At 35.1% G+C, this 18,349-nt stretch overlaps 1 protein-coding gene across 1 annotated transcript in view; it reads left to right on the forward strand.

The window, feature by feature from the left end:
* Window positions 1–14,726, forward strand: part of kita (KIT proto-oncogene, receptor tyrosine kinase a) — a 29,035-nt gene extending 14,309 nt beyond the window's left edge. Inside the window, exons 10-21 of the mRNA XM_041258195.1 lie at window positions 3,484–3,590; window positions 3,684–3,810; window positions 3,958–4,062; window positions 4,156–4,266; window positions 6,000–6,135; window positions 7,191–7,288; window positions 8,073–8,194; window positions 8,591–8,713; window positions 9,335–9,446; window positions 9,556–9,655; window positions 10,812–10,917; window positions 12,328–14,726. Of these exons, the coding sequence (XP_041114129.1) occupies window positions 3,484–3,590; window positions 3,684–3,810; window positions 3,958–4,062; window positions 4,156–4,266; window positions 6,000–6,135; window positions 7,191–7,288; window positions 8,073–8,194; window positions 8,591–8,713; window positions 9,335–9,446; window positions 9,556–9,655; window positions 10,812–10,917; window positions 12,328–12,486 (1,406 nt within the window). The 3' untranslated portion in view covers window positions 12,487–14,726. The remainder of the gene's footprint in view (window positions 1–3,483; window positions 3,591–3,683; window positions 3,811–3,957; window positions 4,063–4,155; window positions 4,267–5,999; window positions 6,136–7,190; window positions 7,289–8,072; window positions 8,195–8,590; window positions 8,714–9,334; window positions 9,447–9,555; window positions 9,656–10,811; window positions 10,918–12,327) is intronic.
* Window positions 14,727–18,349: the final 3,623 nt, after the last annotated feature.

Here is an 18,349-nt window from a genome sequence, read left to right on the forward strand (position 1 = left end):
GGGCTCATCAGTACTCTGCCAAGTGAAAGACACTGATAAAAGTTGGATATCCTGATTACCCATAATCCTATAGCTACTGCTTTCTCTCACCTTAACTCTAAAAGCTTCTTGTAATTCTAGTCAAATGATGATGAAAGGAATGTCACTCATTTTTAAAAACTTTAAAAGACCCCTCAGAACAATGTGTATATTTATTGTGAGTTTGATATGTCGTGTATTGATACGTTATTAATCGAACTGTACTTCAGCAAAATTAAGTTCCATCATGCATTGTACTATTTAAAATCTTCAACAGCCAATCAGCATGCAACATCGAAACATTCTATTTTATAATGAATAAAAACACACAGGCTACACTACTCCATTTACCCCCTGATCTTTTTTTGTGTGTTTCTGGCAGGGCTTGCACATCATACCAACCAGTTCCTTGCTGTTCTCTTTCACCATTACCCACTTGACATCATACACACTATGTTTCTTTTTGCCCCTCTTGCGGTTCTTCCAGTTAGCTTCCTACAAGTTGCAGTTCGTTGCCTATATCAGGTTGATCTTTTTTTTTGCTATTTCACTATTTTTGCTTAGAAAACAATTTTAACTTGTCAGCCTCTCTAAGTGCTTAAAATGGAAAATATTTGGTGTGGGAATGGTGAATTGAGAATGAACCAAAAAAAAATTCATCACATTTTCTGTTATTGTAATCACAGTACAACCAAGGTCTAAAAAAGAAATAATGGTTTGTGCGCGTCTACACTAGATCTACGATCGTCGGCGTCTATGTCAGGTAGAGAGCAAAAATTGAATTTCCGGTGTCATCGTAGAACGCGTACTATTCGGGTTCCTACTCAACCGAAACCTCACAAAAGTCGAGCCGGATTTTTTTTCTTATTTTTCCGCGGACCCCTCTCAGGGGACTCCGCCCCCGCTATCGGAACCCGCTCTACATCGATATCGATTCATACAACATCAAGGACCCCTCTAACATCATCAGCCGCACGGGGCAACCAAACACACACAGGACCAAACCAATAACACATCAACGACCCCAACCTCAAGCCGGAACCGCCTCTACACCTTCTACATTCATACCTCTAAGAAAGGGGACCGCCTCTAATAAACCCCTCTTAAAGGAGCAAGGAAGCCCCCTCTAACAAATCATTGGAGTCCCCTCTAGACAATATGACCCCTCCTATCTCTCCTCTAAAAAGAACAAAACCAACCAAAACACCCAAAAAACACAAACAAAAACAAAATCTCTCCACGTCGATCAAACACACACAACCAATCAAACAACAAAACAGAACAAAATCACAAACCAAAAAAAGAACATCCATTGGGTTAGGATCAATTACTCCTAGCTTAAGAAAGACGAACAAAAAACCCCTCTACAATCCTCTACTCCAAAAAAACTCTAACAATTACTACCGCTAAACAAGGGTGGAACGACCCCTCTAACTACTCACCCTCGCACATTCATTAAAATTCAAACAACCCCCTACAGGTACACAATCTTCATTACATAAGACTTGGTAGCAAGTTATTATTTTATATATTCTATATTTCTTACCTTCTAGTTTTGTTTGTGTAAACTGTGATACACTGCTACAGAAAAAGCTGCATTCATTCATCGTTTTGTCTGCACAGGTTACGCTGCCATGCTTCGGAGAGAAATTTGTTCAAAATTGCCCCCATTTATTATTATTTTTTTTACTGACAAGATGAAATCGAAATATGTATGTCCAGGTCTCTTTCTGGTAGCTGGTGAAATTACATTGTTACTCCCACTCAACGCAAAATACAAGAAAGACCATCGACCACTACTACACTACCTACTACTTTTAATGTACAAATGAGGGTGAGTTGGTTTATATGTTGTAACCCACCGCTAAATTTCCGAACAAGAGAATCAATATTTATCCGCCGGACAACTGTAATTCTCCGTCCGTTCACTACTTGAACGTTCAAAAGACAGACATAACAGCAGCCGTTTTCTGTAGTTTGCTAAACTTCTTTACCGTGATACTTCCTAAGCTTGTTGCCAGTCAATTCCGGTTCCTCCACTGAGTCTTAGTCCCTTATCAAAATCAAGCTCAGTGTTACAGACGTTTTGGCCGACTGAATTGACGGATGACTTTAAATGCTTCAGTCTATTTACTATGATCTTCAGTCTACAAAAGTTATAGTTGACAGTCTCCTACCTAAGGCACTAAACTCGACCGGATGCCTTCTTAACACGTTTCTTTTGTAACAATTCTCACGGCTCTTCTTCTCTCTGAACGACCCGTGGTTTTTTTGTACAGAAAACTGGACGTTTGAGGAGTGGAAGCCGCCAGAATATGGACTGATGAGTCAAAAATATGAGATATTTGGGTCCAACTGATGAGTATTTATAAGACACAGAGAGGGTGAGCGCTTGAGTTCTGCATGTGTGGTTCCCACTGTCAAGCATGGAGGAGGCAGTGTCATGGTCTGGGGTTGCTTTGCTGGTGACAGAGTTTGGTGATCTTTACCAAGTCCATGGCAAGCTCAACCAGCATGGCTATCAGAGCATACTTCAGAGGCATGCCATTCCATCAGAATTACAGCTAGTTGGGCAGTCCTTCATTCTTCAGCAAGATAATGACCCGAAACACACCTCAAAGTTGTGCAAGTGAAGAACTATCTGGCGAAGAAGGAAAGTGAAGGACAACTCAATCTAATGACCTGGCCTGCCCAGTCTCCAGACCTCAATCCCATAGAACTTGTATGGGACGAACTGGACAGAAGAGTCAAAGCAAAGCTACCCACAAGTGCCCTACATCTCTGGTAATTGCTGCAGAAGAGCTGGGAAGACTTGTTGGTTGATTTCCTGCTGAAACTTGTTAACCGAATGCCTCGTGTTTGTGAGGCTGTTAATAAGGCAAAGGGTGGCTATTTTGAGGAATCCAAGATTGAGAGACAATTTTCAATTTTCTTGAACATTGCTTTGATACTCCTTATGTTTTGTTTTGTATATTGTAACATGTGTTTTCATTTTCAAGTATTTACAGAAACATATATGACGTAAAACATTGTCAGTTATGAAAAAAATCTAGTTTCCAGCAAGTGTACTCAAACTTTTGACTGGTACTAATATAATCTATATATATATATATATATATATAATATATATATATATATATATATATATATTATATATATATATATGTATATATATATATTATATATATATATATATATGTATATATATATATATATATATATATATATATATATATATATATATATAATATATATATATATGTGGAGGAATTATAATTACTGCTCCTTTTTCATTATTGCATTTATCATTAAAAAATCTGAGCAAGAAATTCATCAGTGGAAATAAGCTAAATATTTTATGAGATTAAATAAGCAAAAAAAAAATTGTGGTATATAATTGGTCTGTATTGTTGTATATATGTGTCAATCTACTGTGTTAACGGTGCTTTCCCTTTTCAAATACAGAGAGGACAGTAGCCCATGAACTCTTCACTCCTTTGCTGATCGGGTTTGTAGCAGCAGCAGCAGTGCTCTGTGTTATTCTTGCAATCCTCATTTACAAGTATAGTCAGGTGAGGCAAGGCAGTGTGTTGCCATTTCTATTTGTTTCTATTGTTTTATGACTCATCAATTAAAGGACAGAAATGTTTGGATTTTCTTTATAGAAACCAAAGTATCGGATTCAGTGGAAAGTCATTGAAGGAATGAATGGAAATAATTATGTCTATATTGATCCAGCCCAACTACCATATGACCATAAATGGGAGTTCCCCAGGGATAAACTACGCTTCGGTGAGTTTTTCTTCTGTTTTTTTTTTTTTTCAAATGCCCCAGAAAATAAGGAGACACAATCACAAGAGTCATTTTTAGAGCCCATCTGATCTAATCCTAATAGTTTCTTGTTAAAATGCTGAAAATTATTGTCCTATATCTTTCAAGGTAAAACACTTGGTTCTGGCGCTTTCGGAAAAGTTGTGGAGGCAACTGCTTATGGGATGTCAAAAGCTGACAGTGTGATGACCGTTGCTGTAAAAATGCTGAAACGTAAGAAAGCAGTGCTGTGTGAAATGTAGTTCTCTTTGCCCACTTCGGGTTTCCTGGAGTCTTAATGAATGAATGTGTGTCTCTGTTTTGCAGCAAGTGCCCATTCCACTGAGAAGGAAGCTCTGATGTCAGAACTCAAGGTCTTGAGCTACCTTGGACATCACATGAACATTGTCAATCTACTAGGAGCCTGCACTGTGGGAGGTAACTACACATTTAGATTCTTTTTGGGATGAGTTTGTGCAGAATGATTTATTGGGGTAAATGTAAGGGCAAAATGTGCAAAGTGATTTGCAGGTGCAAAACCCCTATCATGTTTAGTGGCTGTAAAGTTTTATTTTAGCGGCCTCTAAAAATGCAGCATATGTAAAGAATAGTTTCAGGATGCGCCCTATAGCCTGGAGATCGCAGGTTCAAATCCAGCCTACGTCACTGCTGACTGTGACCGGTGGTTCCTAGGGAACGGCGCACAATTGGCCGAGCACCAACCGGGTAGGGAGGGCTTAGGTCGGCAGGGGAATCCACGGTTCACCGCGCACCAGTGCCCCCTGTGGCCGATAGGGCACCTGCGGCTCTGCAGTGGAACTATCAGGTCTGTGTTGTCCTCCGTCACTATAGGTCTAGTGGCCTCGCTGTAGATCGGCAGGGCAAAAAATGACAGATTGGCAGGAGCACGTTTCGGAGTACATGTGTTCAAGCCTCCGTTTCCCGAGTCGCTAGGGAGTTGCAGTGATGAACCAGGATACAAACACGTTCGGAGAAGGGCAAGACGAAGAAGACCCTGCATATTCAATCCCAGGGTCACTTTGTTTGGGATGCCAGAAGGTGCGATGCTAAAGCGTTATTGTCTCACGCCACAGGTTATCCTAGACTTAATAGCTGAATTGAGGGATGAGTTAGACCCCAGCGTCAATCTAAAGACCTGCTATCCCTGCACATGTGAAAGAGCTGTGTTTTCTTTACTACTTAGCCTCTGGTTCCTTTCAGACTACGGTTGGAATGTCTGGAGGGATAGCCCAATACACCTAGGCAAATTTCAGAATGTCATGCTGAAAAGGGCAGGCCAATACATATAATTTCCAAAGGTTACTAGCATAACTGATGCTGGCTGAGGCTTTTCCAAGTGACCTCAGGTGTAAGCTCAGTCTCAGAAAACTTTTCTTTTCTGTGCGCCAAGAGGACTTTGCTGCCCTTCCTCTGACATGTATATATTTTTGGTTTGTATTTTCATGCTCCACAGATGTCATACAGCGCCTACAATCTCTCTCTGCTCCGTCACCTCTGGGCTGCAAGTGCAGCCACTAAATAGACTGATGCGCTCATTAAGACCCTCGTTATGATAATTGCGGATCATTATTTATGCATGTTCAGTAATTTCCATTGCACGTAAGCTTACATAGGGCGCAGTGCAAAATAATTGACTGGCCGCAATTAAATTTGAATTTTGCATCTGCAATTTTTTCCACTGCGCCTATACTTACATCTCTCCCATTACCTCCCAGAATTACTACATTTGTTACTGATTCTTCAGAGACTGATTATGATATATAGTGGAGGTATCTGAACACATTGCATTTTTTTATATGTATTTTGAATTTAGTTTTTTAAATACTCTGAATATAAGGCATTGATTGTAGTGTTAGTGGAAGCATTCATTTTGTTATTACAGAAAAGTAGGGCAGGTGAACAGCCTCCTTTGTCAACTCTTGATTGCTCAGAAGCCAGTAAAATACCTGCTGCTTTAAAAGTAACTCTTTTTTTCATGGGAAAATATGCAATTCATTGTGGTGTTTTTTTTAGGTATGTGTGGTAGTTAAGTGGACATGTAGTTTAGCATGCTGTATCTGGACTGAATTCTGCCTTTGTGTAGATTGTGTGTCCATTCCCAGGATAACTGCAGGGCTACTAACAATATTCAAATTGATTCTTTCTTTCAGGTCCTATACTGGTAATCACCGAGTACTGCTGTTTCGGTGACCTTCTGAACTTTCTGAGAAGGAAAAGAGACTTGTTCTTTTGCTCCAGTTTTGTAGAAGAATCACATTACAGGAATATTCTGTCTGAAGCAAAAAGGTGAGAGCTAATATTGGAAGTTAAGACTAAATGAGAACTTTTACCTTTCCAAAATGTAAACAACCATAGCTAAAACCCCATGCTTTAAATGCAAAAGAACAATTAAAAAAAAAAAAAAAGTTAAATAAGGATGGCTAAATACAACATTTAAAATGCGCAAAGGTAATACAGCTAGTGAAAACACTTTATACTTTTTAAATTTTTTTTTATTTCTGTGTTTATTCGTTTTTCAATAAGGGATACAGTACATTGCTGATTTGAAATACATTCATACCAACTTTAACAATAAGCCAATTCACAGCGATTTATGCCTGAATGAGTACATTTGTCATGGCGGAAAAGGAAAATACAGGACAATATCAGATCCTTTGCTGGGCTTCCTGCTGATCTGAATCAGATAATAAAGAAAGCAGCAGAGTTAGTGAAGCACACTGCTGATTTCCTTGAGGGTAATGAAGGGATGAGACACCTCATCCCCATATCTAAAGTGAATAGCTCAGTGATTTCTTTGGAGTAGAACAGACTTTTCTTCAGTACAATACACACCTATTTTATTTCCAAAGAGATAGTTTCAAGTCATATCATTAAGAGGGAGTGACATGATTAACTTTCACTGTGTCATGTGTTCAGTGAGACTGGAATTTTATTCTGATTATTTCAGAATTAGAAATACAGTTTTGAATTTATTCACTTAAAAAGTGTGTAGTGTTTCTCTTTCGTGTTTGAGTAATTTCAATACTTGTTTGTAGCTTACTATGATTTACCACCTTTTAAATGCTTAAATCATATATTTCACAACTAGTTGAAGTCCCAAAAACCATATGGTACAATTTAAAAGTTTAGAAATGTTTCAAAATGTGTTTTTATTGTACATAACTGAGCTCTAGGCAATCATTTGCTGTATGTCTGATGGCAGTAGTACTATCCATTTACTTTTATCTTCATTCTTGACTTGTCATGACAGTTTATAATATTAAACCGTGTAAGTTTAGCAATACAGATGTCTACCAAAAAACTAATACTTTGGGTGGTTGTTTTTCCATGCATGAACACAGTGATGATAGTAAAAGTGGCTACATGACAATGAGGCCTTCCATACCAGGTGCAAGCCCATTGAAGTCTACATTAGAGAACAGAAGATCAGTAAGGAAAGGTGAGGGAACTTGTATTCTGTGTAACAAAAGGCTCAAGTGAAGATGTGATGGAAAGCTGTGTGATGACACTGGGCATGCTAAAAAAATAAACCTCCTTCTACACTGTTGCCATTTTTCTTCTAGCATGCCATTCCAGCCATTCCATATCGTGTCTTCAAAACTCAAGACCAGTTACCACATGTCAGCCAAAGTTTATATTTCACTTCCTTTATGGCTTCCTACTAGCAAAAACATAAGTTATAAAACATACAGATAATACTAGCAAAACATAATATATATATATATATATATATATATATATATATATATATATATATATATATATATATATATATAGGACAAAAGTTTTGCATCACTCTATAGAATTAACTAATTTTAACCATAAAATCAAATGAAACCTGCTGAATAATGTCACATTAACATATTGAATTACATACTACTTTGTAGTTTTCCATACGCATAACGAAAAACTAAGAACAATTGAAAAATGTGACATTTCAAAATCCAACATGAAATACTGTACTTTTGTTGACTTTTGCAATTACTTAATTGATTCTTACATTTTTATTGATCATTTTTTTACAAACCTTATTACATCATACCTTGTGGTTACTTGTTTGCTATATGTGATGAAAACACCAAAAGATAAACGTATGTCTCATTTTTACATGTCCTTAATTATAATTTCACTGTTGAAATGACAACTTTATCTACACAATTTATACAAAAGCGATATAAAATGTTTTTTTTTTTTTTTTTTTTTTTTTTTTAAATCTTGATTAGGATCATACAGTGATAAAGATAATGAAATGTTGCAAGATGATTCAATGGCCCTGGACACAGAAGATCTTTTGAGTATTTCTTATCAAGTTGCTAAAGGAATGAGCTTCCTTGCTTCCAAAAATGTAAGTGTTTTGTATCATCATATTATTAAATCAATGTATGACTTTTTAAAACAGAAGGTCTGAACTGTTTTATGATCATTCATGTTATTTTCTTTATGAAGACCTTAATCTATGCTATTGTTTTCTTGATATTGATGGATAAAATGTGTATTTCTGCATTATTATTATTGTTATTGTTAGTATGGTGAACATTCAATTTGGAATCAGTAGATACATTTTTACATTTGTCTACTTATAAGATGTAAACATATCTCAATACTTAGTATATATTTATAATATTATATATTATATATATATATATATATATATAATTATATATTATATATATATATATATTATATATATATATTTTTATTATTATTATTATAATTATTATTTTTTCTTTTTTTTTTTTAGTGTATTCACAGAGACCTGGCCGCAAGGAACATTCTTATTACACCAGGGCGAGTGGCTAAAATTTGTGACTTTGGTCTGGCTAGAGACATTAAAAACGATTCCAACTATGTTGTTAAAGGCAATGTAAGTGTAAAATGCCATCACGTAACAGTATTGACATTGTAAAAAGAACCAAACACATTTCTAAGGATCAAAGAGATGGGGCCCATTGTCAAAGCCCTTTATAAAGTTTGTAATTTACTCCTTCAAAAATTGAGGTATGAGATACAACTTTTAATTTTTAGAGCGTATTCACGTTTTGGTTGTGATGGAAATACAAATAAAAACAAGAAAAATGTGTATTTTAGTGGATCTCTTATACAAGTTTACCATAGTAAAAAAATAGCAAAGTGTAATAAAGCCTAGTGAAAGCATGGCAAAGCATATGTAATCATCTTAAAGCCCATATATACATAGTAAAGCATATTAAAAACCATGGCAAACTATGATAAATGTAGTATAATCACGAAAAAAGCATGGGACAACTGCTTAATTACTATGTAAATTTACATTGGTAAACTTGTATAAATGATATGCCCATGAGGCATCCTTTCATAATTAGTTTTGTATGTAACATATGTATGTGATGAGTCACAAATAATACAGTGCAACGTATATATCGTTCAAATGAATATTTTCAGTGTGCTCCAGTGTCACTTTATAAATCCTACATAAATATGTTTTTACAAATGTAATTTGTTTCAGGCACGGCTTCCTGTAAAGTGGATGGCTCCAGAAAGCATCTTTGAGTGTGTGTACACGTTTGAAAGTGATGTCTGGTCTTATGGCATATTACTGTGGGAATTATTCTCTTTAGGTTTGTTGATTTTTATCTTCTCCTTTCTGATGATAATATAATATTATTGGTTTTGTTTAGCTGTGTTTAAAGGTTGCAGCAGCTAAGTGAAGTCTTTTGGTTTTCACAGGCAGCAGCCCTTATCCTGGAATGCCAGTAGACTCCAAGTTCTACAAGATGATCAAGGAAGGATATAGGATGGTTGGACCTGAATTTGCACCCAATGAAATGTAAGACAAAAAAAAAGGTTTAAGTAGGTGAATGAATGACTGTTTTATCTAAAACAGTTTACAATATAGCACAAAGTTTAAATAAGTTTTGTATTTCTTTTTCACAAGAAAATTCAGCACTTTTTAAAAACACAATTTTATCTACATGTGTTAAGAAGCTTGGGAATGACAAGAACTTGGGAACGAGAAGGAAACTTTTTCAAACTTGGAGATTTAAAAAAATAAACGTTATTACTGGGTGTTGTTTAAATATGATAGGCTTGCTCTGTGATTTGTTTACAATTGCCAGCTCAAACAAACAAAAAGTACTATTTAGAGAGTGAAAGGCTAGCCTGTGTATTGATATCCATGTTTCTGTTTTTTTTTATAACCCTTGTTTTAAGCCCTCAGGCCACTCTACCTACATTTCTGTTTGTACTAAGATGTTGAGCCAAAAGATTGGTACAGTCAAAGATTTCTGGAATGATGTGCAGTGGTTAACAGCATTTTATTCCTATGAGATGCTTTCCCTGTTTGTGTTCATTTGCATGGATCACTGGCACTTAACACTGTGGAGTAACTCTGTCACTTGAAGATTAAGATCAGAAGCAACAGCTGTCCTTTTTGGATTTGACCTCTTTTTAATTGCTACATGCATTTCAAATCCTGTCCAATGTATTGTTAGGTCTATTTTCGGCTACTTATCTGGAGTGTGTTACAATGAATGCAAAAATGTGGCTGTAGGTTTTCAGTTTACCATTTGTGATGGTGTGAATTTTTTTAACTGTTTCCTTAAGAAATACATAATGGCATTGGCAGCTGTTTGTTCGTGCAATGTTTGTGGTGAGAAGAATGTTAGGGTAACCCTTTCTGTCTTGAACGTCCTGCTTTTTTCATACAAAACTAATTTATAACACCCACTGTCGCCATTGCTTGTTCTGGGTATACAGCTCCAAATTACAAAGTGCAGATCTTGATTACAGATGGGAATGTAGAAACATAAGTAGCAACTCTTAATTAAAGTAGTTGCTGGCATTTTCCCCCTGAATACTTTGGAGCACTTAAGCTATTTTTGATGAGTATAGCAATTATAAAATCAGCTTTGATTACCTCTAGAAATAATAAGGTAGGTTTATCATGCATTTCCTCTGGAGGCCTAATCAAATGCCTTTTGCAGGTGTGATATAATGAAGGCATGCTGGGATGCTGATCCATTGGAAAGACCCTCATTTGAACAAATTGTAGAGAAGATTGAACAGCAGCTATCAGACAACACAAAACATGTAAGTCAACAGATAAACATTCCGTTTGAGATCCTGTTGAGACTGGAAACAAATGACAGGGTTGCTATGCAAATTAATGTCTGCAATGCAAAGGAATAATATTAACATTTTTTATTCTTACAAGAAATAATATAATAAGGGGTTTTTACAGCAAGCGGCAGTCTCACTCATGAGAGTGAATAGGCACTTGCAATTGAAACAACTTACTGTGAGGGCCAAAAAAAGGTGTCATACAAGATGACTATTAATCATTCGATTTGCATTATGTTTTGTACAGTTTTGTCACTAGACATAAAATTATTTATTTCATATTCTAAAAAAAAAAATTTGGAACACACACAAAAAAAAAAAAAAACGTTAGTGTCTCTTTCCATGCTGTTTAATTTACCTAGCCATTGCTTACTTAAAGAGTTTAAAAAGTGTAGAGTCTCTATGAAGAAATGAAACGAGTAAGACCTTGGATTGTGTGAGTGCGACAGGTTGGCTTCAGTGGTGATGTAGGACCAGAAGAAAACACACAGCACTGCGAGTGATATGGTAAATTCGCTTGCTTTCACCAGTTTATTGTAAATTAAAAAGGGTGAACAAAACAAACAAAACACAGGACACGGCGTTGGTAGCCAAAACAAAGAGACGATACAAAACGGACTAACACTTAACAAACAGTGGACTAACAGACAAACACAGTGAGTCGAAACAGTTGTTTAATTTTTAATTCTCTCCTCTCCACACCCGTTCTCTACTCACCGAACACACAACCCCGAGTGAGTGAAACATGCATGCTTTTATGCAGCTGTACCGAGACTCTCTTGCTAATCAATCATTCAGTTGCAATTGGAATCTCGGTACAACTGCATGTGAATTAAATGAGTGCACTCCCGTGTCCACACACTATATACTTTTTAATTTGCATGTGGAGTGATGTGCAATCCTCGTGCCTAAGTACAAATATATTTTAAATCACTTGTGTTACCCATTTATATCCCGCGTACCAAGGCTATACATACTATACATACCAACATTAACACACTACATAAAACACAAATAAATAGCACAGGGGCAGGGCACGTTCCCACAGTGAGATAAAGAATGTACACCAAATTACTAAATAACTAAAGAAAAGCAGTCTGTCGCTCTTGACTAAAAGCCATCTAACACATTCAGTTTTTGAAAGTTCTGACATTATTCCCCTTGAGAGATGTTTTGGCAAGTTTCAGAAAAAAAAAAAAAAAAAAAACACAATTTACAATTGTCATGAATCTTGTTCTACAACCTAGATACTATAGTGCTTAAAGGCATTTGAATGTGTATCTTTCTCTGTGTATGAAAAAGTGTGTGATTAAAAACAGTATTCATAAAACACCAACATTGTCTGATTTATTATTGATAGTTTTTATGCTTTTTTTTCAGATCTATTTAAACTTTTCAACCAAATTTTCCAACACAGAGGATCTGGCTGCCCACTCCTTGCGGCTCAATTCTGTTGGCAGCAGTAATGCGTCTACGCAGCCTCTTCTCCTGGGTGATGATGTATTCTTTGAAGACGAACAGAGACATGAGAGAGCATGATCTCACAAACTCTCTTTGTTCAGTGCATGGCAACAAACCTGTACAGAGGAACGAGTGTCTAAGAAAACTCGAATGGGCATGAACACCCTACCGCCACCCCCCTCCCAGAAACATTGCAGACCAAAAGATCTTGTGAACCGGTGACAGTGTATTTAAAAAGTAACAATAATGAGGAAACATATTTATTAACAAAACAATGCTGCCTTTTCAGTTCAAAAACTTGGCTAATATTGCATAACTGGTAACAAATTACAAAATACTTATTGTTTGTTGACAACGGTCTGTAAATAAATTACATTTCAAGTGGAAATTATCATGATATTAAGGTTAAATAAAAAAAAAAAAATGCTTTTGGGATACATATGACTATTCTGCTTTTATACATTTCAGTTTAAAATGTAAATATTGAATGCTTGTTAGTTGTATTTTATTATATTAATTTGTTACATTATGTAAGTGCTGGAAGCAGACCGTCTAGACCTATTACTGTGGGATGGAGACTAAAACAAACTAGAAACAAAGCAAGTTCTTAAGTTAGAAGCTGTGTACTGTATCATGTTATTGCAAGCTAATATGCGTCGTATACATTTCAATATGTTCTAGATTTTGGAGATGTTTTGATCTTTGCAAGTTCAAAGACTAGTTTACTTGGTACAGTACTGTATGTATCAGACTTACTTATTCCAGCTGTGCGGCAAGAGGCAAGATTCCTTGTTGTAATGCTCCAAAAAAGCAAGATTTCCATGTAAAAAGAACGGACATTATTTTTGCATTGTGTATTTATTCTTTATAATTTTAAGCATTGTTGCACTCAAAGTTATATATATTTTTTGTTTAAATTGTGTTGTTTTTTTGCTGTTTTTTATGGAGGTGCACTATATAGTATTTAATGAGTCATATGGTATATTCTGTGTTGGAGACATATCAATGTCATTAACCGTCAACTGTGAGATTGTGTTAAATGAATTATATGCACACAACAGAAGTGCACACAATAGCAGTAAATCAGGATGTAAAAATGCGTTTGGATTAGATTTCAGAGGTTTGGTAATAACTCAGGTCATCTTTGAGCATTGTTGATAGTGATGGTGATGTCAGGAATTCAGTATTGGTCTGTTGTAATAGAGCCTTGTGACAAGGCCAAGTGTTGCTGCCATTTAAACTTTTGGAAACTTGAAAATATGCACTGGTTGATTAGACAGACCTTTCTTTTATAGTTTTTGTCCAACTGTTTCCTCACAAGGAAGTTTCACTTGGATTGAGGAAGCTAAATTTTCAATACATCAGATTTCATCACTGCAGAAACAAAGAGTCGCGTACGCTTCCCTTAACTGAGTAAATAAGGCATTGTGTAAAAGAATTTCACTAAGTAGTAGACTTTGGTACAGCACATTTTAGAACGATAGGTTTTTTTTTTTTTAAAACCAGCTATACTAACAAAATATTGAAAGCTTAATTTTATTGCAGTTGAAATGTGCCTTCACACAAGCCTACATTACTGACTTCTAGAAGAAAGCTAATTCTGCTTCTTATTAAACTACCCTCCTTCACATCAGAGTTTCTCAAACTTTAAGACATATAGGAAAAGTTCAGGTAAATCCTTAATGTGTATCTCACCAAAACAGCAAAAAACTTTTCATACAGACAAACGTTGCTATGCCATGGGTAAAACAAGCCGTCAGCCATTTATTTTATCTTTCCCCACCAAGAATATCATTTAAAAATAAAATATATATGTAGTGTGTATCTTAAATGAAAACACAGTCTAGTTTTGTCTCCAATATTTCATAACGCTGTAGGGAAAAAGTATTCACTGTGCACACATACTGTACTTTACACTCTTTTAGTGTTGCATTTTTTTTCTGTAAATAAATGTTTTAAGCTTCTGACATTAAGGCTTTTGGCACTGTAAATATTGAGAAAGTTATTCTGTTGTCATTTCTGTATATTTTGGTTAGTATGCCATACTATTTCACAATGACACATTCAATCAAGTTTGTTAATTATAATTATTTACTGTATATTGTTTTTTTCAGCTTCGAAGATTGTTTTTTGTAACTATTGATGTTATTTTCTGCTATCAAAGCCATTACAAAAACTTTTCATTGCATTATTTAAAATGATGACTTGTTGAATGGTCCTTTTGTGATTGTATTTGGTGGGCTGGCTTTTCAAAATGTTAGACTGTACAATGACGCATGTTAACAGTTTTCATTTGTTTCAATCTATTGGCTTTGGTTTACGGATTTAAATAAAATATTAAAGTTAACAATGTTGCTATTTGTTATTATTATTATTATTATTATTATTATTATTATTATTATTATTATTATTATTATTATTATTATTATTCTTATTATCTTATTAATAATAAGCCCACTAATTATTTAGTATGTTTCTGAAATAGCAATAACATTAAACAAATAATAATTCTGTTTCCTATCCACTGTTTTCCTGCTGTCTTTTGAAAAGATTCCTTTTCTTGAAATATTGAAATGACTTAGTAACAACCTGTGGGGTGTAAGGTTAAAAAGACTAGTACTTAAGAAAAAAAAGGTTTAACCATCTCAAAGTTACAAAGATATTTGTATCTATATATCTCTCCAAGAGCTCCTCACATATTTGCAGTGGGTTGTTTTTTTCGTTACAGTAAACCTTAAAAACGTGACACTTTATTTTTCAGTTTTGGGTGATGGTGTGGAAATGATGTACAACATGTTTTGATAAAGAAGATAATACACCCAAGCATCTACTAAATCAGTGTATGATCTGATCTTAGCACTCATCATTATCTACTGGACTTTTAAACTAACCTGACCTAACCTGATAGAGTGGTGAAAACTACAAGCCACGTTATGTTAAACAGATACCTGTGGTGCCTGGAAGCATTTTCTATTGTTAATGGGCAGAGACAGAGTATTTTCTAAGTTGTCAGTCAAGGGGTGCTTTTGAGCAGAAGAACAGTTCTTGGGATCTAGTTTGTTGGTAACAACGTCTTAAGTTTCATATTCATTATTTATAATTATTATTTGAACAAGGTTTGGTATTCATGAAACTGTATCTGCTTTTAAAAGCACTACAATATTTAAACACAATTGAATTATTAAAATTATCTCTCCAAAAGCTGCATGTTGAATTTTTCATTAAATTGCAGATCAGTGAGCATCAGTTGCATATTGTTAAAAAAACAGTTTTGATAAAGAATATAATATTCTTACGCTTTCATAATTTGTCATTTAAATGTTAATTCTTCATATCTTTAATTTAGTGTTTCAATATAGATTTTTTCCCTTTTAGAAAAACTAAAAAATATAAACATAGACCCACACACTGCAACCTATGAACCATTTTTTAAATAGCAAACAAAACATGTGACGTAATGTAATTGTTATACATAATAGTTAATGTCCAGTACAAGTAAACTACAGCACAAAGAAACTGCGTATTCATTTGTAAACTAAGGGTTGGTTTCACAGATCCCAATTAATACTAATCTTAGACTACGTAATGTTATTTTCACTAAGGGAGTCCAAGATTAGCGTTAATCAGGTTCTTGAAAGTAGTTATTGTGAAAGTGTTTGCATTGGCTGACGTCTTGGAGAAAGAAGGACCCTCCAAGGTGATGTCAGTGGAGAGGTATCCTCCTAGTTGGTGAATGGAAATAGAAATAAAAGGGTTGTTTGGGATTTTATATACAGTACATACTTGCACCCAAAAATAAGCCAATAAATATTTCTACCAGTTCCCAACTCTTAGCTTGTCACCAGCTCCTCAACTGTTGCTAGGATCTCTAGAAGGTTATGGAAGTCAAAAGACTACACAAAACAAAACGTATCTGGTTGGTCATGTAGCTGGACAATGATCTATGATTATCGAAGATTGCTATTACTGGCAGCGTTTGAGATACTTCCTGGTTATGATCATTATGTAAATTAAAATATGCCCCATGTCGACATTTTACATAATTTTGGGTTTCGGCTATAAATTGATACAAAAATGCTGACATCAGAAATAGGCCCTGTGTTCTGAAAATATAATTAATCACCATTGTGAAAGTAAAAATAAGCACTTTTGACTAGTTTACTGTATCCTGTATTGTACACAAGCAAGTAGGAATTGCAGAATTTGAGTACCGGTGCCTTGTTAGTTTGTGGTACGTGTTAAAACATGGTATGGCATGCAAAAATGATTTTAGCTAGGGGGTACTAAAAGGGGTACGATGTAATGAGTTTGGCCCTTAAAGTTATTTTGAATATCATTTTTTTCACAATGGCAAGAGGATCATAATCTGAACCTTAATTTCCAAAGCGGTAAAAACTTTATTATTTTTCTGTGTGCCTTTAAAAAAAAAAAAGGATCACTATTCATGCAAAGAAAGCAGATAGTACTTAGCTTTGTATATTTTTCATAGCATTTCTACCAAGAGAGGCAGCTGAAGTCATTTTAACCCTCATAAGGAGACGTCGGAAAACTGACTTTCCTGGTAACCTGGGGTCTAACTGGATCCCAGCAATAAAACAATATATATCTAACAACGGGAGTAAATGAATGAATGAAAATGTGTATATGAACATTTTATTTTGCTTTTCCTTTACTTCTAGCCATCATCTGGTATAATGTGATGTTTATGCTATGCAAAATGGATAAGACACCCAATGCGCACAGCTGTCTCCTAGCAGGTGATGGCACCACTGTATTCTGGACGCTGTAGTTTATTCTAGGAACATGTCACATGTCCATACGGTCCCCAAACCTACCATTTGGAAAATTCAACCAGGCTACCTGGACTAGAATTATCATAGTGTTTTCTAATCCAAATTCTGTGACAGGCAGGATTGTTTTCAATCTAGCTGTATTTTTATGTTTTAGTTTAAAATAAGCTTTTTTATATGGTAAGGTGTACAGTGTGGTGTTTGGGACATGTACTTGTACATGCTGCATGAAAGCCTGATTAAATTGCACCATTAAACAGGGAAGTGGGTCATAAAGGATTTCTGTATGTTTTAATTGACTCGTCATCTCCTTACAAACCTAAAGGAGCATTCATAATTCAGACTTGTCTCTCAACGCTTTAGTGACATTAAAAGTATACGTCTCAGAGTAATTTACAAACTTGAGTAAAAAGCTTGGAGAATAAGTTCCACAATTAGATTCCTTAACAGTACAAACATTTAGAAATTATTCAAAAGATAAGCAGTCTTAGTTTGGTTTCAGACCTTGACCTGCAAAGGGCTGAAGCACCCTGCTGTTCCAAAACTCTTGTGATGTGCTAATGTTTATGATTTTAGAGACAATATTTTTACAGCAGCCTGTTTTTCCCTGGTCTTGCACAACACTCTCAACATTTCTGTTAGATTTTATGAGCATGTCATGGTTTCCTGTGGTTTTTGCGGCACTGTGACTGTTCAGTCCTCGTGTTGAAGGTGGAAACATGGAGGCATGTTATTGTGGTTAATGGTTATTGAAAAGATAGAACAAATCGGAGTTCAAAACAGTACAGAAGTCAAGGGCACCTCACTGAACTCCAAGCATCCTTTTATTATCACAGTCTATTATTATATATATATTATATGGGCCTATACTTATATATATATATATATATATATATATATATATATATATATATATATATATATATATATATTGTAAGGGATTGGTCAATATAAAAGATGGAAAAGACAATGTACACAAACTGGTTGGTAAACAGAATAAGTAATGTAAAGAGTTTGGGATTAAAAACTAAAGACGGGTTCATGAATACATTGGTAAATTATAATGGTGTGTTAAATAAGGGAAATTAAAAGTAATTAAATCTGGTTTAAAATGAATACTTCTTATTGTGCAGAGACAATACATGGGGGAG

The sequence above is a fragment of the Polyodon spathula genome, chromosome 1, assembly GCF_017654505.1.
Source record: "Polyodon spathula isolate WHYD16114869_AA chromosome 1, ASM1765450v1, whole genome shotgun sequence".
In the NCBI taxonomy this organism is placed as follows: Eukaryota; Metazoa; Chordata; class Actinopteri; order Acipenseriformes; family Polyodontidae; genus Polyodon; species Polyodon spathula.